Source organism: Podarcis pityusensis (genome assembly GCF_964106645.2).
Source record: "Podarcis pityusensis genome assembly, chromosome: 14".
Lineage (NCBI taxonomy): Eukaryota > Metazoa > Chordata > Lepidosauria > Squamata > Lacertidae > Podarcis > Podarcis pityusensis.
Genome location: NC_138039.1, coordinates 40,654,851 through 40,678,192, shown reverse-complemented (window position 1 = coordinate 40,678,192; position 23,342 = coordinate 40,654,851). Strand labels below are relative to the sequence as shown.

Sequence of the window (23,342 nt, the reverse complement as noted above, 5' to 3'; positions counted from 1 at the left end):
ACAAGAATTCGGTTTCCTCTCTGGCAAAACATTGCCTTGCTCAAACAGATGCTGAATTCTATACAAGACCCAACTCTTCTGCTCTTTAAACTGTGCATATTTATCTGCATTCATGAAGTCTGGGTGTCCCAAAAGGGAAGAAGCGTCAAGCGGGATGATGAAAACCTCTTAACCCAGCATTTCCAAATTCCAAGAGCAATCTGGAGGCCTGGATTCAAAGTTCCCTTCATAATTACACAAGAACTTGGCAGACTAGCATGGCTCATATCTCGGATATCTTGGGACAAATTCCATTGACACCCACATGATATCATGGTCATATTTGGCTATATGAATATGCGATGTCTCGAGTTAAAATGCCTCCCACTATAACGTTAAATGTGGCATGCCAAATCCTTTTTTTCTACCCTTTCTGGACAAAGTTGCACTATTTAAGCAATCTTGAACTCTAATATGACATAGTTCAATGTCAACCTAAGGTTTTGCAAGGACCCTGAAAAAAATGTTAGATTTGGGCTTTCTAGCAGCTAAAGTTTAGCAAAGCTTCAAAACCCCAAGGATGCATATTGTTGCTTTTATAAAACGTTTAGAAATATAATGTAAATGAGTGCAGAAATCTGCATCGGGGTATTTGGGCTGTACGCAACTACATCCTAAGAGAATACTTGCTAAAATTACTGGACCTAGTGTGTCTTATCCTGAATATGGCTAGCATTGGATACAACTCTTTGCAATGACAGAGGTTAGAGATTTGAAAACTGAAAGGAAAACCCCCACTGCCTAATTCTAAACCCATTTACTTATATGGAAGACCCAGTTAGATTAGTTGATCTCCTTTCCAAGTAAAAGTGCTTGGGATCACAGGTCAACAGCAACTCTACTGAGAAATAAATGCCATAGAGTTCAGTCAGGGATAGTCCTAGCAGAGACAGGCCCTGGTGGGGAGTACAAAAATGTGTAATTTCTAATGTAGCTATTGCAGTAAAGGGATTGGGGGGGGGCGATACAGCTCCTGGCCAAGGGTGCAAGGGATTCCCAGGTAACTGCATATAGAGCGACAGCCTAGATCTCCCTTTCTGAGATTTTTCAAAGAATCTTTTACTTTTTATTCAAACAAAAGATCCCAAAGCAGATCTTCGCCTCCATATAGCACATTCAATACAAATTCTGCATTCTCTGTTTAACAGTTTGCAATCAGATTGTTCTCTTATATCATCTACTTCATTCCATATACCTTATTTAGGCCTCTTTCCCTACAGTCCTATTCCAGTGCCAGATAGAACAAGCAGACACAAAAGAAATACAGGAAAGCTACTTGTTTCTTACAAAACTTCCAGAGATCAGCTGGAAGTGTGAACATATCTATTGCAAATGTTATTAATCATTGTTGAATAGTCATTTCCTCCCTTTCACACACACATACCCCATCATTGCAACTGCAAATTCAAGCTTAACACAACATGAATTATATTTCCCAACAGAAAATCATAATCAAGCAGTATTTTCAAATTCAAGATCTGTTATTTCTGATACCCCAAAGAGAGATAAATTATGAAGTGGATGCCAAAACTCTTGAATTTGGGTTTCCTCATAGACAAATCAAATAGACAATTCAGAATTTAACCATGATTGCTTTTTTTTAATAACCATGTCTACTTAAGATTAATGGGACGCGGGTGGCGCTGTGGTCTAAACCACAGAGCCTAGGGCTTGCCGATCAGAAGGTTGGTGGTTCGAATCCCCGCAACAGGGTGAGTTCCCATTGCTTGGTCCCTGCTCCTGCCCACCTAGCAGTTTGAAAGCACTTCCAAGTGCAAGTAGATAAATAGGTACCGCTCCGGTGGGAAGGTAAATGGCATTTAGGTGTGCTGCTCTGGTTTGCCAGAAGCGGCTTAGTCATGCTGGCCACATGCCCTGGAAGCTGTACGCCGGCTTCCTCGGCCAGTAAAGCGAGATGAGCGCTGCAACCCCAGAGTCGTTTGCGAGTGGACCAGTCAGGGGTCCCTTTACTTAAGGTTACAGTCCTAGATACCCATAATGCACCAGGGAAAAAGAACATCTACGGGCAGAGATCTTTTGATCACCAAGCAGAACAAACAAACAGGTTTTAAACTGGGAACACTCTGACAGTTGAAATTAAAAATAAATAAATCATACCACCACTGGTTGTGTGTACACTTCTTCCCTGGGTTGTCTATGAATTATCTAGTATGATGCTCTTAGTGGCTGTGTTTGGATGTCACAATTAACAATGGTTTATCATTACAGGAATGAGTCTAGGTAAGCTTTGGGCTCACAAACTCCTCCTACTTGCATGGAGGAGTTCAGATGTTTTCCGTTTTAAAATTAACCACAGCTTGTTGCATTGTCCAAATCCAAGAAACTGGAGTTAATCTTAACTATGGCTTGTTTGAAAGAAGCCAAGTTTTAGCCATTGGTTATAAAGTGGGTTTATTTTGATAAGCCATGATTAACATTAACCGCAGTTTAGGTGGGCATAATGCTAAACTTTGGTTATGAAAGTTCCATTTGAATGAGCAGCAAAAGCTTTCAGTCTCCTCACAGTCACAGCAAGAAGGGAGGGAGGGGTTTGCCAAAGCTCATTCAAGTAATGGAAAACCATAGTTCATTATGACACCCAAATGTAGTCAATGGCCTGATTTAGATTATCATCCAAGGATTCAATCGTCCAAACAAAGCCATTCTCTGTTTTGAAGGTGAATGTTCTGCTAATGACTTACTTAATTGAATTGATTTATTCAGAAATACTCTCAATTGTTTTATCTAGAAATACACTATTTCTAAACAGAGAAAATAACTATCTATGAAGTTAACCATCAGTGTGCATTAACTATCTGTGTAGTCATGAAATACTACTGTGAAAGCTTTATATTTTAGAACCTCTCTCACAAAAATATGAAGCCGCTTACACTATACTAGTGTGGCCCTATTGTTCAGGTATCTTAACAGCTATGCTAGATAAACGTTTATGTCACTTATTTATATTAAAGTCCAGGAAAGAAATGTAGTGTATGTCTTTGTCATCAAATGTACTGCTTAGAAGACAGTTCTAAAAAGGGTTTTCTTGAGGGAGGGGGGATACCAGTAATTATAGGTTATCACACTAGTTTAAATGCAACAAATGTTTTCGGGAAATGACTTGTACTTTTATCTACACTTTGCTGCTTGCTTTCCATACCACTCTCAGGGTGCATAGTCTTTTCTGCAAATTATGCCAGTTATATAAGAACACAGTAGTAAAGTTGCATTGCTTCAATATTGCCCAATTTGCATTTTTGCCAAAGTTCTTTGGACGTTATTTTTTTTTTTAATGAGGGCTGCAGACTTTAGTAGATTTAACTGGTAGGATATGCAAATATATATTTAAATCAATAAAATAAAAAGCAATGAGATATTCAGCTGAAATGGTTTGGCAGCCCTGATTTTTACCTTTTGCCTTTGCTAGACTCACAAGGTGATCAAAATTCTGAAATATATATCCTGCTGCAGAGAAAGAGAGCTGAACAGGACTGACGCCGTGAAGGAAAGCCAGACATTGTTTGCACATGCAGTACATACACGAGGGAGGTACATGCTACAATCTTAATATTTGAAGTGACTGGAGTCCAAGCCTGCTGTCGTCTGACTCAAAAAGGAAACTCTGGGTGGGAGCATGATTCTGCCTGTACTTTCCACTGCATTTAGAAACAGAAATATAGGAATCACCAAAGGTCTGAACCTGTGGAGAGCCGCTGGCACTCAGTGTAGATAATGCTAAGCTCAATAGACCAAAGCTCTGCCTTGGCAGAAATCAGCTTCCTATGTATGTACCTATAAGAAGAAGAAGAAGAAGAAGAGTTTGGATTTGATATCCCGCCTTTCACGCCCTTTAAGGAGTCTCAAAGTGGCTAACATTCTCCTTTCCCTTCCTCCCCCATAACAAACACTCTGTGAGGTGAGTGGGGCTGAGAGACTTCAGAGAAGTGTGACTAGCCCAAGGTCACCCAGCAGCTGCATGTGGAGGAGCGGAGACCTGAACCCGGTTCCCCAGATTACGATACTACCGCTCTTAACCACTACACCACACTGGCTAACAACTCCCAAATGTTACTAGAAATGCCTTAATACTCTCTCATTTCAGTTTACATCTCTGTGTGGAGCTTCAGTTTGTAATGTAATTTCTTCTACAGTTTGATAGGACTAGATGTCCCTTGAAGTCTCTTCCATCCCTGAAGTTTTCAATGTATCAGCATTAAGTCAGCCTTGCAATCAACAACTTGGTTGGCACCTGAAGGCAACCAGCAATTCCATGCAGATGTGTGAATGGGCTGAGCCAGGAGCAACAAATCTCTCCTTTCCTCTGCCATCAGTGCACTTGATTTCCATGTTGGCTGAGGAGGAAGAGGTGGTGGCTGAGGACCATTGGGTATGCTAGGGCAGAGGGCAGGGAGACCAACCATAGGGAGAGCCAGAGGCAAGGACAGGCAGAGTCAACTAATTTTGTCTCCATCCTCTTCCCTGTTCAGGGCGTGACTAAGACTAAGGAGGAAGGTGGCTGGCAGTGCCACCCCCTGGACTGGATTTAAGAAAGCAGGTAGGCAATCTGCTGGCTGAGGACAGACTGCATTGGGTGGGGTGGTACCCATTATCCCTAACAGAGAGGGCTCAACTAGGAGGACGGGAAGCTCATTCTGCAGCCAAGATCCTCTTCTATCAGCCTGTTTGCTGGAAGGCTTTTTAAATAGCCTGCTAAGAGGCTTGAATTCTGCGTTTCCATGCTGACTCCCACTAACTTTTGTGCGCCTATTTATAAGGCTGTATGCAATAGGCTTGGAATTACTTCCATCCAGTAGCCGATGATGTGATACACAGATATCCCCATAAGTTTTTGTAATAAAGCAGAAATGCTATTTGCCCAATTTTACTACATTAAGGACTTAATATCTAAAGGTGGGCTATAACTATTGTAAACAAATAAAAACATGATGGAATAAAAAGACATTAAGTTTAACAACATGTTTGGAACACAGTCCATCTGAGAGCCATGAAGAGTGAATGAAATGTTTTTAATGAGTTGCAGAGGTAATAGATTCCCATTTCAAAATAGTCCATTGGCTCAAATTGATGAGTACTTGTGACTAATGATGGCATCTGTCAACAGGCTCGCTGCTCTGGAGCTATCAAAACTAAGGTTACCAGATTTTTTTCAATGAATCCGAGGACCCTTTTCAACTTCCTACTAAATAGATGGATTTTGTCAGGGGACTGATTTGTAAATCCAGGGACTGTCCCTGGGAAGCGGGGACATCTAGTAACCTTAACCAAAACCTTTCAATCTTTTTAGTGTTTAGGTTGCCTACTCTATACTCACAAAAATCAGCTGCTGTGTCTTGAACAAACACTGATTTGTTACTCCCTGTTACACTGGTTGGCAAAATGAACCAGTTGGCTTTGCCACTGGTTGGCAGAAAAAAAACTGTACACAATCCCAATCAAGGTATAAACACCACAAGTCAGATTCCTCCAGATCCTAGAAATCCCAAAGTGACAACCCCATGTGACCATGTGTATTTGGGATTTTTAGAAACGTATAAATAGAAAAGTGGTGTGCATCCTTAAGTCTGACAGTTGTTGATTCAGATTTAATCCCAAAACTGTTTCTCTGTTGCATCTTCAGTACCAGTATCACAAAGGGAAGGGCCACAGTTCAGTGGTAGAGTATCTGCTTTGAAATCCCTGGCATCACCCCGTAGAGCTGAGAGGGGATCCTGTCTGAAACCCTGGAGAGCTGCTGCCAGTCAGTGTAAACAATACTGAACTAGATGGACCAGTGGTCTGACTCAGCACAAGGCAGCTTCCATTGATTCCCATGAAGTCCCCCTTCCCCTTCACAGAGCTACAGTATGGGAGGGGGGATTAGCTGAATGCAAAAACTGACCTTAGCAGTCAAAATAAGTCATTATGGGTGTGATCATGTCTCATTCAGCATTTTTTAAGCCTTGCTAATTTCTATGCAGCGACGTGGGTGGCGCTGTGGGTTAAACCACAGAGCCTAGGACTTGCCGATCAGAAGGTCGGCGGTTCGAATCCCCATGACGGGGTGAGCTCCCGTTGTTCGGTCCCTGCTCCTGCCAACCTAGCAGTTCGAAAGCATGTCAAAGTGCAAGCAGATTTAAAAGCTTTTCTTTTAAACCGGACGTATGCCAGCTCTGGATGCGGGTGGCGCTGTGGGCTAAACCACAGAGCCTAGGACTTGCCGATCAGAAGGTCGGCGGTTCGAATCCCCATGACGGGGTGAGCTCCCGTTGTTCGGTCCCTGCTCCTGCCAACCTAGCAGTTCGAAAGCATGTCAAAGTGCAAGCAGATAAATAGGTACCGCTCTGGCGGGAAGGTAAACTGTGTTTCCGTGTGCTGCTCTGGTTTGCCAGAAGCGGCTTAGTCATGCTGGCCACATGACCTGGAAGCTGTACACCGGCTCCCTCGGCCAATGAAGCGAGATGAGTGCCACAACCCCAGAGTCGGCCACGACTGGACCTAACGGTCAGGGGTCCCTTTACTAATTTCTATGCAATAAGTTTAGCATGGGGTTAAGACTCGGAAGTCTGGCTCACGTGCACCCCATCATTTTAATGCTGGGTTTAAACAACAAACATGGGGTGCACGGATTTGTTCAAACTTTGTAAGTATACGGACAACTCTGCTCAGAGCCAAATGCATGAGACCTCTCTCTGCTGTTTTCCTCTCTGTGGCTGAACACAGTATAAACAGTCCTTCCACTGCTCCTAACATTTGGCTGCTCTCTGTAACCACCTATTTTTCCTGTGTGGAAGAGTTAACCGTAATGCTGGATCCAATCCTACCCTGGCTTGTAACAGTTTGCATTCAAACTGCTCTCTGTAGCTACTGGAGTTTCTCCCAGGTTTAGGCTTGAACAGAGCCTACATACATATGAGAGAGAAAGGTGGACTTGCTTGACTGAGTATATAATAGTCTGCTTTATATGTAACCCATCGTATGAATTTTCCAGACACCAAGTTAGCCCATTTGTTCAAATTAAAACATACGTTATCTGCAAAAATACAAAAACAGCCAAATGATAACTACAGTTAAACAGCTATTGCTGTCATCTCTCTCCAGAATGCTCTTAAACTTGATTTAATTTCCTTGAACTACTTCGGGCACAGCAGATAAGTAGGGCTGTGTTCTCATCTGGAAACAGCTGTGTGTGTTGCTATGGCTACCCAAGCAAAAGAAAAGTTCACAAAACTGATAACAAACTCATACAAGTTTTACAGAAGAAGAACTCTGCAAAGCTAGTCAAAACAAAGCACGAGACTTGAGGCGGGATATAGTATAACTCCAATACTTAAGTGTAACTCCAATTGCCAAAACATTGCCCAAGACATTCTGTGTATATTAAACAGCAAGCTAAAATGTACGTGATTGCATTCATTTTACTGGCCAGCATTTACAGCTAAAAATGAAAAATGAAACAAAATGAACTCCCAAGTTTCCTTTGCCTTTCATCCTCATCCCCATCTTTAAATAAAAAGTATGCAGACCTCCAACACATCTAAATTCCAGCAGGGGTGGCCAAAATTCAGTCCTAAAAGTGCACGTATAGCACTGAATCTCTAAAGTCCTGCACCTCAAATTCTGTACAGGTTCAAAGTGGGTCATCCCTTCATCAACATCACAGTCGTAAATAAAACCTCACACACATACTGAACCATACGATACTGTGGAAAAAAAGCCACAACCATTGCTGTGTCCTAAGTACACCAGTGCCTTGCTCCACGTAAGAGAAAGTGTTGCCATCTTCTTCCTGACAATAGGAAATGAAGCTGCTGAGAAGGAGCTATAATGATAGATAACAAATGCTGCACCTGTTGAATTTCTGCCTCTCGGGCAGCTGATTAAAAGCACAGAAGCTTCATCAGAGAGGGAAACGGCAGCCTGACTGTGAGGCGAAAGAGGGAAACTTGGTTGCTTAGCAATCATGGAACAGGCCTTTGCGCCAAGAAGCAATATAGAAGTAAGGATACCGTCCACACATTGCAAAAAACAACAACCTGGAGAATATACCAAAAGGATCTTATGGGAGTAAGGAACACAGACTGCACCTCTCCACTGGCCTCTTCTAAGATTTGAAATAATTCTTCTGTGTGGATTCACCAGAGGGTTATAGTGTCAGAGTAGGTAAGGACATGCTATCCTGGAACTGCAATAAGAGGAAGTACAAATAACACAAATTTATTTCTTCCCCTGCTTTGTTTTAACATACAAAGCTGCCCTGAATCCTGTTGGTAATAAGGAGCTATTTCCTCACTCCATCACTTGCCACAGTTTCATTTGCCTTCTTTAATCAGATTTTCTTAAAAAAATAAGTCTTCCAGAAACATATTGTTCCTTCATCTTAATTCATCACACTCGGCAAACAATTAAAAAAACCCAGAAACTTAACTCATACTGACTCATTCAGAAGCTTAACTCATACACAACACATCAAAGTCTGGTCTTTTCTAATGGGGGGGGCGGGAATCCCACCTACCTCTTTCACACTGAGGTCCAGTAAAGCCATAAGTGCAGGCACATCTGTTTGGGGCGACACATCTCCCTCCATTAAGGCACCCACTTTCGCAGACAGCTGTAAGTGAAATGAGCAAGAGAGTTATTTGGATGCTCCCATGTTTCCATGACGGGCAACCGTTTGTGGCTTTACCCGGGCCTGTAGCTTGTCTCGCTCCAGACAAACCACACACTGTAACCAAGGTTTGGTCCTGGGTTTACAGCTCATGGCCTGTTTGGAGAAGACAAACTATGAGCCTGGGTTCAGGCAACAGCATAGATTGGCTCAAAGCACCCTAGCAGCAGCAGACCTCAGAGAGAAGTTCAGGGGCTGTGAATCTTCTCTCTGGAGGCCTTCACACTTTCACACTAACCCATAGTTTGGTTTGGCGTTACGTGAAAACCAGCTCTGTGGTTGCAAGTGTGTTTTGATAATTGATCATTGTATTGTATTTTGGCTATTTTGCTAACTACTCTCCTCCAGGAGGAAGCATAGTCTCAAAACTGCAAATAAAAAATAATAATAATGGAAATATTAAGGTTTAGTATAGAAGCACCCAACCAGCTGTGTAAGAAATTACTATTTGGGTCTTTGTCCTCAAGCAGTGCCTACAGCTGGGTCCAAGCAATGGTAGCTCTGTACCAGGGTGGAAGAGGTCACCTGTCTGAAAGAGTTATAAAAGGTAAAGGTAAAGGGACCCCTGACCTTTAGGTCCAGTCGTGGCCGACTCTGGGGTTGCGGTGCTCATCTCGCTTTATTGGCTGAGGGAGCCGGTGTATAGCTTCTGAGTCATGTGGCCAGCATGACTAAGCCGCTTCTGGCGAACCAGAGCAGCGCACAGAAATGGCGTTTATCTTCCCGCCGGAGAGGTACCTACTTATCTACTTGCACTTTGACGTGCTTTCGAACTGCTAGGTTGGCAGGAGCAGGGACCGAGCAATGGAAGCTCACCCCGTTGCGGGGATTCAAACCGCCGACCTTCTGATCGGCAAGTCCTAGGCTCTGTGGTTTAACCCACAGTGCCACCCGTGTCCCTTTATAAGGACATACCCTTACTTAAAAGACAAAAACTTTCTATTTCCCCCTTCTTTCTCTCTACAAAACCTCACACACATCTGCCCAACTGAATTACAGGCCTCTTTCTAAGAACATGATTTGCAGTTAAACACATTATTACAAATCCACATTGCTTGGCAAAACCACTTGCTGGAATATGGATGGCCTGGGACTCTGACAGTCTTACTCATTTTGACCAGCAAGCAAGCCTTTGCTGGTGAATGCCAAACTCTATGAACTACTTATCAAATGCAGTCATGTATTTCAAAACAGCCAAACATCAAGCTCAGCTATGACTTTATTTGAAAAGCCAAAGATTTAGCATATGTAATCCAATTCCCCGATATGTTACAATTTCAACAGAGCAAGATATGGGCACAATCCAGCCATTTCTGTGCATGAAAAGGAGTTACTAATAAAATGCATTGTAAGTCTATCCTTTCCATCCCTTTGCCAGCCTTGCACCAATGCACCACAGTTCACAATCTAGTAATTTCTGGTCAACCAAGACTCTCCTAGACCTCACTTACCTCCCTCTGGTGCCTGTTACTCCCCAGGCAACACATATATCATTTGCTTCTGCTGTGAGCAGCATGGATGGATGTAAATGAGATGTGGGAAGACCTCATCTTACCTGGAAAGGCTGAGTGCATTTCAGTGTACCCAGTCATGCAGCAGTGCAACCAGGATGAAGCCAGCATGGCGTGGGGGTGAACATTAGAATACATTCTGATAGGAGCCAACTTGCAGTCTGCTCCACATTTGCAAAGGGGCCAGACAGCACCCACAGTTGAAGTTCTAACTAATCAGATCCTACATGCATAAAACCTTTCAAGTCTTTGATAATTCTAGGAACGCAAGAACTGTTTTAAGCAACGTGGTTGATGTGCTGTGAGTTACGTTGTTTTAATTGTGATGTGGAAAATGGAAATTAATTTTAAACAAAATTAATGCATAGAACTGCAACATCAGGCAATATCCAATTATTATGAATTTGTCTGATGCTTACTTTAATTGTTCTAGTCAGAAAGAATTCTCCTGGCATCTATTGCAAAGTCACGTGCTAGCTTGAAAAATTCCACAGCAGTTAACCAGCAGCCCAGAATTTGTTGATTACAATGGATTTGTTAGTCTTCTTGTGGCTAAGCTCTACATTTTAATTAACCAGTGCAGAGTCAAATGTCAGATGAGAATTTTTAGCTCAGAACTGGGCCACTTCTCTCAGTTTCACAACAGAAATCTCAACTAAAAGACCACTTCCCAGTGACTGCCATTGTCACCCTTTCCCTAAAGAAACCTGGAAGCAACACTGTATGATAACATAGTGTCACTGCCTGATTACTTGGCAGCTTCCAGTTGGTGGCTTCCATTAAGATCTCTTCCTGCAACCACTGGTGCTGGCAAAGCCCCCATTTCACCCACAATTTCTCCATTTCTCCTCTGCCTCCAAAAATCACTAAAACGCACCCCGTATCACTTAGTACACATAGGACAGCACCCCTAGCTAAATGTTAGATTACGTTTACTTACGCTGCCCACAGTGTGTTCCTGTGTATCCTTTCTGACAGAGACAATGGTCATCACTGCATGTACCTCCATTCATACACCTGATGTTGCAATGTTGCACTGGAAAGGAAAGACAATTACTTAACTGTGTGGTCTAGAGAAGCTAAACAGCAGATGGCAACCATTTTAAATGTTTAATTCTATGAAGCGCTGGCCACAACCACCATCAAATAGAAATGCAGAATGCCTTGTTGTATTTTGTGGCTTTTTGGTCACCGTTAAGGGGCCTGGTAGGAATTTTTCCACTTGGCAAATTGGCACCAGCCATTTGGCTTTTTCGCCTACCTTGTAGCAAATCGTCACAACTTTCTCGGTTTGGTGGTTAGACATTGGTAGGGGTATTGTTATGTAGATGAATGGGGGGGAGGAGCACCATCACCTCCCCCAGATAATGAAGGGTAGTCCGGTAAAGGATTCTGGGGGGGCGTGGCCACGTCCGAAGCCTATGGAGGTCAGGGCCCAAGGCATGCCCCCAAGTGGTGACCCCTGGGGAGTGCCTAGTTGATGTGCACCCCTGCTGGTGTTAACCCTTCCTGGCCTTTCAGGCAGACGGACGGAAGCCGGATAGTCATTTAGGACCAATGCCTAAGCCAATACCACTCTTCACCTGTAACCAATGAAGTTGTGGACAATTTTAGCCCATTAACCTTAATTATGGTGTCTTGTGTCTTTATTTCTGCTGGGGGGAGGCGGGAACTCGCCACGCAATGTGCAGCCAAGCTTTCTGAAATCAAAGGAGCACAGGAAGTATCAAGAAAGTCCTTGAATACAGTGCTCTTCTGCCTTGGGACCACACTTATTGTTGGGCTACAACTCCCTTCGTCCCAAGCAGACCTGGTGCAAAAAGAGCTTTTAAGTTCTCTGCCTTGGAAGGAGGGCAAGGCCCTCTCAACACGCCGGTTTGGGGCTGCCTCTGTGAGACCCTATGGGGCTGTTCCCATAAGATCCTACAAAAGCATCCCTATTCGTCTTCCAGAGCCAACACATCAAGAATGCCTTGCCTGGCAAGCAATGTAGAGAACTTAGAAGTTTTTTTGCGATGGTTGTTGGAAGGCTAAGGGTCTCATGCAAGATCTCATGGGAGCTCGGACAGACCTGCAAGATCTTGCAAGAGCACCCCAGAGCTCTTGGCCTTGCCTCCAAGCAAGATGCAGAACTTAAAAGCTTTCGTTCCACTTTGCTTGTATTTAACTTGCAAAATTTCAACCAGCTGGTCTTCAGTTGTATGTGGTTGAAATCACACAAGTTAAATGTGCATAAGATGTGATTGTTTGCTACATTTTAAAACACTGTGGCAGCAACTTTATACTTTGACTCTATGGAAAACTGTAGAAACAGTTGGCTACTTTCAACTACTGTAAGTGATATTCAGAGTATACCTATTGAAATCAATGGACTTGATCAACTTAATTCCATTGATTTCAGTTGGTCTACTCCGAATATGACCGCTAGGACACCATCCAATGCTATTATTTTCCAACCAAAGTGAAAGGGCACAATTTAGAGGAAAAAATGAGCAATTGTATTTGCTGACTTCCACAGAGGAATCGCCCAGCTCTCTACCACTGAAATCATTAAGGTTTGGAGCCAAACTATATAGGATGCTAAATGTGTCTTTGCATATAAAGGTTTTTCTGAAATTGCTGCCAGTGGAGGGATTCCTCCCAACATAAATAGCAGCTTTGAAGGAGCATTTTTTTTGTCACAACCACAGCAAGTGAGGAAAGGGTTAAATTGCCTACCCACCTGTCTGCCTCAGTGGCAATAATTTGAGGCCCTCCCAGTGGCTGCTATTTAGGATTTAGGAAAACAAAACCTACATGCTAGATGCAAAGACTCATATAAGGTCACATCTAGTTCAAAAGGACTTAACTTCAGCTAGATTCTGTGCAAGGCATCTGCAAATCTGCAGCCCACTATAATTGGTGGAGCCTTATTCACACCCTCCTAAGTAGGTCTGAAAAAGGTGGGCAGTGGTTTCAAAATGTATGGTCGGACTTTGCTTTATAAAACCTTAGGAAAACAGAAGGGATTAGAAAACACATAGGAAATGATATCATCTGTCAGGCGGAGTAGGAACTTAAACCACAAACTGATTTCAATTAGAGTAAAGCAAGCCAAAAACTAACTTCCATTCCCACATTTATTACCAAAGGCTTTTAAATGCTTTGAGATAATAAGTTTAACGGTAGCTTAAGTGCAGAGCTGTCATTGTTTTACCTTACCTTTTTTTCCCAAGCTACAGGCTGATAATATTTCTTCATCTTAGTCTTATACCCAACTCTACAATGCGGGGCTGCGGGTGAGAGGGTACCCTATTCTGCCTTAATTCGTTTTCCACAGGAAATTATTTCTCATGCAGTCTTAATTATCTGGCAGACTAGGAATGCAAATCATCATTTTTATTGGAATTGTTTTTAAGGCCTGAGTGGGGCTGCATGGACTCACCAGTGTTGAAGCTTTTTACAGCTTTCCTTTTCTTTTACATTGTGGCAGTGGGAGGGAACCTAGGGTTCAAGGGTGAAACGTGCCTCTTTATCAGGCCCTTGGGACTCTGCCCAGGCCACACAAACCTCCCTCAGCCACGTCCCCTTTCCCTAAGCAACATCCCACCCAGCTTTGTTTCAAAGTCTCCTTGAGTGGTTTTGCTTCCTTCATTGCATTTCCAGGCCAGCTGTGGAGGAAGAAGTTCCTCTTCCTCCCTGGCCAGCATGGAAACCAGGAAGTCTGGAAGAGGAGTGACGGCAACCCTTCCTCTGCCAGCCCATTCACTCACCCACATGGAATTCCCTGAACCCACCTTCCTGGAATTCATGCCACCTTTGATGTTACATACAAGGCTGCATGAACAGATCTAAACTAGGTCCAACCATCATAGATGTATCCAACAATGGTATGGATGATGACTGTTTACGTAACTAAAAGCAAAAGGAAAAAAAGAGAGTGGGTGCAATGGAATTGATGCGAGTATTCTGCATTCAGCCATCTGTACGGAAATTTGGGCAATTCTTCAACAGCAACGCATTGCGTTTGCTGTCAAAACTGCTTGCAACCCAATCCAATGCATGGCTATTCAGAAGTAAGTCGCATTGTTTTCAACAAGGCTTAAGTGTGTTTAGGATTGCGTCCTTAAATATCTAAAGGCAGCTGAGAGTACTCTATAGAATGGTACCTTGGTTCTAAAACACCTTGGTACTAAAACGCCTTGGTTGGTTCTCAAACACCAAAAACCCAGAAGTAAATGTTCTGGTTTGCGAACGTTTTTCGGATGCTGTACATCCGATGCGGCGTCGCCTATTGTTTCCAGGGCGCCTGCACCAATCAGAAGCCACACCTCAGTTTTTGAACATTTCAGAAGTCAAACGGACTTCCAGAATGGATTAAGTCTGGCGCTTTTGTTTTTGCTATTTATTTTGCGTTTTTGTTTTTGAGGCTTTTTCGGTTAATTTGTTTTGTGACTGTATGGAACCCAGTTCAGCTACTGATTGATTGACTGTGTGACTATCAGCAGTACAGGTAAGATTTTTTTAAAATTTTTATCACCTACAATACTGTCTTATTTATTTTATAGTACAGTACATTGATTATTGCTTTCATTTTATGGATCAGTAGTCTCATTGGATAGTTAAATTCAAGTTAAATTGCTCTTTTAGGGGTTGTTTTTAAATGTCTGGAATGGATTAATCATTTTGCATTACATTCTATGGGAAAGAGCACCTTGGTTTTGGAATGCTTTGGTTTTGGAACAGACTTCTGGAACGGATTAAGTTTGAGAACCAAGGTACCACTGTATTTGCAAATGAAAGCATCGATTGGTCAGAAAGAACATGAATGTTCAGGTGTGTTCTTCCAATAAGATGGCTTCAGAAGGCTTTAAATGGAAAGTGGCTAAATTCACTGAAGGAAGGTCTATAAATAGGTAACGGCAGCTGCTAAATGGATCACTGAGGGACAGAGGCAGTATACCTCTGAATACGAGCTGTTGGGAGGAACTACAGAGGTGAGTAGGTAAAAAGGTAAAGAACCCCTGGACGGTTAAGTCCAGTCAAAGGTGACTATGGGGTAGGGGCACTCATCTTACTTTCAGGCCAAGGGAGCCAGCGTTTGTCCACAGACAGCTTTTCGGGTCATGTGGCCAGCAGGACTAAACCGCTTCTGGCACAACAGAACACCGCAACGGAAACCAGAGTGCACAGAAACGCTGTTTACCTTCCCGCCACAGTGGTACCTATTTATGTACTTGCACTGGCGCTTTCGAACTGCTAGGTTGGCAGGAGCAGGGACAGAGCAATGGGAGCTCACCCCATCGCAGGGATTCAAGCCTCCAACCTATTGCCTTCATGTCCTGGTTGTGGTCTTCCTGGAAATGTTTAATTAGCCACTGCTGAAAACAGGATGCTAGAATAGATGGACCTTTGGCCTGATCTAGCAGGGTTCTTCTAACTTTCAAGGGAGGGTGCCTCCACAATCTCTTTGAAAAGCTTCAGGAAGAACCAAACTGCCAAAAAACATCTGTGAGGTCTAAGGATATGCAGAGGAGGGTCCGGAATGTTTTAAAGCATCCAAAACTGTCTTCGCCAGCCATGTCTCAGTGTTGAGATTCAAGGAAAGAACAGATGTGAAGTTTTAAGCAGCTTGGGCTGTTGCTTAGTTTAAGGAGGGGGGTGGTATTTCTACTACTTTTTATTTATCAATGAATCGCTGGAGAGGTCTGTGATTGAATAACAAAGTAGAAGAAATGCTTCATTCTGCCAGAAGCATTCATACATGGGGCCGTTCTGACAATAACAAGAATGGAGCAAATGAGATTTCAGAGGACTTGCACTTACAAGTTTCAGTCTAGTCCAGAGGTTCTCAACCTGTGTGTCCCCAGATGTTGTTGGACTACAACTCCCATCATCCCTAAGCTCTGGCCTTGCTAGCTAGGGGTGATGAGAGTTGTAGTTCAACAACATCTGGGGACCCACAGGTTGAGAAAGGCTGGTCTAGTCACTCTTGAGAGGAAAGCGTTATCATGAACCCCCAAGGAGATGTCCTGGCTAGGCTGGTCAGATCAAGAAGCTGAGTGGGAGGAGTTTGAGGGGCTGGAATCAGATGATCCCTAGGAAGGACCTATTGGGCTGGGCCTCATCTGGTCTTCAAGAAGTTTCAGAGATGTCTGGGGAGGCGGGAGCCCAGGGGGCATGTCAGTCATTGGATCAATGTCTTAGTCATGCATAGCATCCGCTGTGCCTTCACCCAGGTGATATGCAATAACAATGTAAGGCAGTAACATTGGACGGCTGAGCTCAGTGCAGTGCGGGAATAAAAAAGGCTAGGCAGGAGAAAAGTATACGAACTCTCCTCTCCAAGAGCTCACACGTTTGCACAGTCCCAGCAAGCAACAGTTTGGCTTACAGCATTGTGCAAACCATGCCAGTATTGCAGTTCATTACATCTTGAGAAATTTTTGGAATTGTGGTTTTATTCAAGGACACAGTGAGCTCTAATCTCAGCTTTTGTTGGAGAACTATCAAAACTAGTTGCCAGATTAAAAAAAGAAAAGAAAATGCTGCTAGTACCCCAAAACAATTAATGGGCTTTAAAGGGAACTTTGGTTTCCTAGTTTTCATTTTTGCTGGTGGATATCTCACAAAAGGTAGGAGCATTGCATAGGCCCGTCTAATATGCCTTGCAAATGAATAAATGAGGAAAGCAAGTAGCCTACACAATGCTTGAAACAAAAGACACTGCCTTATAGTGAGTAAGATCATTGTTCCATCTTACTCAGGTTTTCCTTCACTGACTGGCAGTGGCTCTTTGGGATTTCAGAAAAAAGTATCTCCCAGCTCTACCTAGAGATCCCAGGGATTGAACTTGGAACATTCTGCATGCAAAACAGGTGCTCTACCACTGAGCTATGGCTCTTCCCTTTCAAACTCTCAATCACTGCTAGCTTGAGGTCTGGTAATAGACACAACCCATGTTGCCTATAGCTGGGGATTAGTTCTGTCCTGAATGATTCTGCTATTATTTTACTTGTTACAAATGCTGACCCTGATTTTTACTCCCTAATCTCATGCTATTTTATGAACCCACTAAAAATAATATAGGCCAATTCCAAAAGAGCAATGCCACTGACAAGGAAGGAAGGAAGGGCAATTAATACAAAATATCTACCGGTAAATGCCAGGTCATTTAACTCTCACAAAAAGCCATCCTTGTCTGCCTTTCCTGGTGGTTTCCCACAAGGGCATTCACAGAAAAAGCAAGAATGAAATATCTAGCACCTCTTTTTTGTCTCAATAATTTAGACTTCTGTTGCAAACAGGACCAATTTTTCAAAAAGTATATAGCATCTGGAGAGCCAAATGCAATTGCCAATACTTGTATAGTATTTGTTACTTTTAAAAAATTGCCATAAGGAATGTCTGCAAAAGCTAGAACCCAAGATTCCTTTAGTTGTGGTAAATGATTAATACTGAGTCAGTGTTTAGTTGTCTGAACTACCAAGTTACTTTCAAGTTAAAACACACCACACTGCCAATTCAAGAGCGTAAGAATAATCTAGCCCTAGAAAACATACCTGACTTTGAGCCACAGGACGGGGCAATCTGGCCACTTGGACATGTGCACATGTTCGGTCTTGAGCAAAATCCATCTCCACAGGAATGTCTACAGATTGCTGTAAGGGAAGAGAGGAAAAACCCAAAAGGGGTATAAGCAGAAAAACAGATTTTAAGCAGGTTAGCATGCACTCTGATGGTTTTTAGGCACTAATCTTGAATGGTTTACAGCCACTAATCTGTCTGTGGGTGACTGAGGCTCAAGACTACACCTTCAAAGTGCATACAAAGCAGAGATTTGCCCACAGAGAATTCTGGGCACTGCAGTTTTTAAAGTGTTGGTGGGAACTGTAACTTTGCTAGGAATAAACTACAGAGCCCAGAATTCTATGGGAAGGGCAGAGAAATGTGCCTTAATGGCATAGTGTGTATGCAGCTTGACATTCAATGGCACTTCATTGGTCCTAGGGTCAATCCCCACATATCTGCAGTTTCACATATCTGCAGTTCTGTACACTTCAGTAAAAAGAAAGGGGTGTTGTGCAGTGTAGAAATGATCGTGGTGGGGTTGTTTTTGTTCCAGACCTGATATGCTAAACTAACTCTTACATCCATTTTGAAAAGTTTTGCCATTTCCCCTTACCCCCATGTTTACAAGTGTCATCATATACAAAAGCATGGTCTGAAAACTATAAGCAGGATAATTAACCCCTAGAAGTTTGTATAGCTGAAATATACTTGGAGTTGAGTGTGAATTTAATGCTTTATTCAGCTCATAGTAGCAATGAATGAAACTTTCCCCAAAACGTCTAGCTATATATAAATTATTTACACAATGGCCCCCGTGTGATTGGCTAATTCCGGGCTGCTCCTGGAGCTGGATTGGGTGGCTCCTGCGGACCAGTCAGGCTGCTGCATTCTGGATCCTATTGTTCTAGGATTCGGCTCAGTACATAACAATAGCGCTACTTCAACTGTGTTTTATAAGAATGTCCAATGGAACAGTTGAGCGTGCCTTTTGGTTGTGCAATGGATGACTATATACTGTCGTGGTTGCTGGCTGATCACTCCTTTATTACCTGGTTCAGCTAGTTGGCTTTGACTGAGAAAAACATGGTCAGGTGTGCCCTTTTAATGAAATTCAAATACTCATCATTCCACTGAGGTGTTATTACAAGCCGGAGGATCTGTAGTATTAATGGTGAAGAAGGCACTTTTGCAGAGGTGCTTGCCAGAGGATCCATCAGGGGTGGGTGAACATGGCTAACCCTTTTGAGTGTTAGTGTTACCCTTTTCTGAACCTTTTCCAGGTCCTCAACATCCTTCTTGAGGTGCCAAGGGCGACACTGATAAAGCTAAGTTACACTTGCAGTGGATTACCAGAGGGGAGAACGTAAGGGATAAATGCCAATGTTGGGAAAGGCTGCGTTATGTTTAACACTTGCAGTGTGAGAGCCCTTGCATGAAGGCTAGAAGTGTCAGGAATGGTGTGCCACGTTTGCCCACTCTTGACTGATCCACCAATGATCTTCCTTACCCAAGCTCCTATCTAACCATTAATGCCACAGATTGTGTGGGTTGCAATAACACAGCAGAAGTATAATGTCGAGAAACAACTCTGAGAAATGTTTCTTGTAAAGCAGGGCAAATGGCTGAGTGTTGCATGTTTTTGTTGGATTGCAAAGAGTTCTTCTTGGCCTCCTACTTACGCTCCTATGTGTGTAGCTGCAATTGCCATGCCGAGGCTGTTTGACGCACCTTCCATATGACAACCAGCAGGAAACAGACTAGACCACAGACCAGGGGTGGGGAGCCTAAGGCCTGAGGGCCAAATACAGCCGCTTCCAGGCCTATCTTACCCTCAGGACTCTCTCCAGGCCTGCTTTCACATGGTTAGAATGTAACCTACTTTACAAAGGTAAGAATCACATATAATTTGATGTAACCCAACCTGGCATCTTAGGGTGGAGGGTATGTGTTGTTTGTTAACAATGGCCTGTTACCTCACCAGCTTTTGCCTCTGGCCTCATCCAACACTAGCATGTGGACCCCTGAGGTTCCTCATAAGCGTATGTGGCCCTCAGGCTGAAAAAGGCTCCCCACCCTTGCCATAGAATGGAAAGGAAAAAATGAAAGCAAATGAAATGACAGGAGGGATTTAGCTATGTTTGGGGCAAAACAATAGCAAGCATTTCCTCTATTACGGATTCATTGTTAAAACCGTGTTTATGGAAGACAATCTTACTCAGCTACGAGTGATCGCCAAAGAAGAAGAGGAGGAGGAGTATGGATTTGACACCCCGCTTTATCACTACCCGAAGGAGTCTCAAAGTGGGTAACATTCTCCTTTCCCTTCCTCCCCCACAACAAACACTCTGTGAGGTGAGTGGGGCTGAGAGAGAAGTGTGACTAGCCCAAGGTCACCCAGCAGCTGCATGTGGAGGAGCGGAGACGCGAACCCGGTTCACCAGATTACGAGTCTACCGCTCTTAGCCACTACACCACACTGGTATCTGAAATAAAGAGCAAAGAATGACTTACGGACTATGCACTGGTTTCCACCTGGTAATGTTTTCCATCCAGGACAACAGTAGGCATTGTAACGTGATCCACATACGTTGGGTCTACAAGATGGATACAAATGAGATTAGCTCTCTGTCATTGCTACAACAAGCATTAAGCATCTCTGCTAACAAATGGTAGGCTTAGAGGAAGGGCAAATGTGTTAGTGAGGCTACAGGTGCACTTCAAATGCTATCATATAATGTTGATGGTGATGTTTCACATGTTTTTATATCTGCCTGACAGCTTACCTTCCCTTCTCCTCCTGAATCGTTTTGATGGAGGAGAGGCACCACTGAAGAGAGAAAAAACCCGAGAGGGAAGGGAAGCAGTTTTTCAACAGGGACAAAACTCTTCCTCCTCCTGTTGTTGTTACACATGCATCCACCTCCACAGAAGCCACAGAGGGAATATCAGCTGACCCCAAAAAATCATATTAAATGTGCAGACCATTTTAATGGGTCCACCCACAGACATTAGCTTAGATGGCTTTTTTTAAAAAAAGGACAAATTATCATTATTAATTCCATTTATGAATCGCTTCCTATGAAGCATTGCAAAGCAATTTCAGAGCACAATAAAAACATACATAAAAATTGCATACATAAAAACCATTCAGATACAATGCAGACCTTGGCTGAGATAAAAAAAAAAAAATCTCCACTCAAAAGGCTTGTTGAAAGAGAAAAGGTCTTCAACAGGCATGGGAAGAAAATAGAGGTGGTGCCTGTCTCAGAGGGAGCTCCCATGGGTAGGTGCCACCACACTAAAGGCCCTGTTCCTACATTGAGCAGAACGGACCTCCTGGTAAGATGATATTTTCAACATGTCCTCTCCTATGGAACACAGGGATCAGTTGGGTATTTTGTATGGGACTTTGAATACTAGTGCAGTCACCTTGAACTTAGTACAGCAGCTAATTGGCAGACAGTGCAATTCTTTCAGAGATGGTGTAATATGATTGCAATATTCTTTTTGCACCGGCTACAGTTTCTGCATCAGCCTGAAGAAAACTCCTACACAGAATGCAATCCAGTCTGAGAGCTACCAGCACACAGAGGATAGTGGTCAAACTATCCTGGTCCAGAAATTGCCATATTGGCTCCCAGTACTTTTCCAAGCACAATTCAAAGTGTTGGTGCTGACCTTTAAAGCCCTAAATGGCCTCAGCTCTGTATACCTGAAGGAGCATTTCCACCCGTGTTGTTCAGCCTGGACACTGAGGTCCCGCACCAAGGGCTTTCTGGTGGTTCACTCACTGTGGGAAATGAGGTTACAGTGAACCAGGCAAAGGGCCTTCTTGGTAGTGGCACCCACCCTGTGGAACACCCTCCCATCAGATGTCAAGGAACAATACAACATTTAGAAGACATCTGAAGACAGCCCTGTATAGGGAAGTTTTTAATGTTTAATGTTTTGTTATGTTTTTATATATGCTGGAAGCCACTCAGGGTGGCTGGGGTACAAATATTATTATTATTTGGGCCTCTACCTTACAGAGACAGTTCCAAGAGCACCCCCACACTATGAATCTGTTCCTCTGGGGGGAGGATGATGCCATCCAAAGCAGGAAATTGACCAATTATCAGGATTTGGGGACTGCTCACCATCATGCCAGAATTTGGCCCTCACCCAGCCAACAGGCACCAGCCCAGGGCTTCCAAGGCCTCTTCCAATTCAGATGTTACTGATAAATTATGAAACTTCACCCCAAATCTCCTGCTCCCAATGGCTTAATGTAGATTGCTAAACAGCATTGGGGCCAGGACAGTATTCTGCAACACCCCACACAGCACAACTTCCAAGAGGCCAAGAGATAAATACCTAAAGCTTGTCTCTGAAACAGACTCTGGAGATAGGACCAAAACCACTGTAAGACGCTACCCCTGGACAGTACAAAGGAACTCCATGGGATAGCTACTTGAACATTCAGTAGAGGTGGAGAAGTGGACCTTCTTCAAGGAGAACAGTTTTATCAACAGCTGTTAGCAATTACAACTCAATGGAACTTCCATGTGCAGAATAAAAAAGGTAAAGGGACCCTTGACCATTAGGTCCAGTCGCTGCCGACTCTGGGGTTGCGGTGCTCATCTCGCTTTATTGGCCGAGGGAGCCAGCATACAGCTTCCGGGTCATGTGGCCACCATGACTAAGCCGCTTCTGGCAAACCAGAGCAGCGCACAGAAATGGCGTTTACCTTCCCGCCGGAGCGGTACCTATTTATTTACTTGCACTTTGACATGCTTTCGAACTGCTAGGTTGGCAGGAGAACGGATTGAGCAACAGGAGCTCACCCCATCGTGGGGATTCGAACCGCCGACCTTCTGATCGGGAAGTCCTAGGCTCTGTGGTTTAACCCACAGGGCCATCCGCGTCCCTATGTGCAGAATACCTCTGAATAAATCATGGAAGGTAATAGGGTGGGCAGCTGGCTGCCTCCACCAGTCTCAGTTGGCAAGTTTACCAAAGTCACCTGACTATCCAGTTTTGGAAACAGAGGGCTAATCTAGATGGATCTTTGTTCTGAACCAGCCTGTCAAGAGTGTGACAGCCAAGATCCATAGCTCAGCTGTAGAGCACCTGCCTTGCAAGCAGAAGGTCCAGTCCCCAACGGCATCCCCAGTTAGGGTTAGGAGAGATTCCTGAATGAAATCCTGGAGAGCCAAGGCCATTCAGTGTAGATAATATTGAACTAGATTGACCAGACGGTCTGACTTAGTATAATGCAGCCTGAACCTAGCAAGAGCCACTCTTAGATTCTAGTGGCAGCAGGCTGAATGAGTGAGTGAAGAGCATATTTGCATTCGGTCCATCTGTGCCCACCTTTCCTGTATCTACTGCATCCACCCTAATCACAGTTCAGAGGATCAGGGTGCTAGTCATAACATAGTCCATTGTGTTTCAGCCACTATCCCTCAGAGCTACAGTGCTTTCTAAAGTTACCCCTCTTATCAGTGCCAAACACTGCTCCTATACTTCATGTCAATAAGGTAAAGCAAAGGTTTGGTTCCCTTGTTCCCTGAGGAAACAAGAGTTTATAAATA

The 23,342-nt window shown here is 43.6% G+C and overlaps 1 protein-coding gene across 2 annotated transcripts in view; it reads right to left on the bottom strand.

Annotated features, from left to right (window-relative positions):
* FBN1 (fibrillin 1) overlaps nucleotides 1-23,342 on the bottom strand; it is a 224,960-nt gene that overhangs the window by 179,336 nt on the left and 22,282 nt on the right. For both annotated transcript variants that reach the window (XM_080980204.1, XM_080980203.1), the window contains exons 3-6: nucleotides 20,278-20,360; nucleotides 17,757-17,855; nucleotides 11,156-11,251; nucleotides 8,552-8,647 (exon numbers count right to left, since the gene is read on the bottom strand). In XM_080980204.1, coding sequence (XP_080836330.1) covers nucleotides 8,552-8,647; nucleotides 11,156-11,251; nucleotides 17,757-17,855; nucleotides 20,278-20,360 — 374 coding nt within the window. The remainder of the gene's footprint in view (nucleotides 1-8,551; nucleotides 8,648-11,155; nucleotides 11,252-17,756; nucleotides 17,856-20,277; nucleotides 20,361-23,342) is intronic.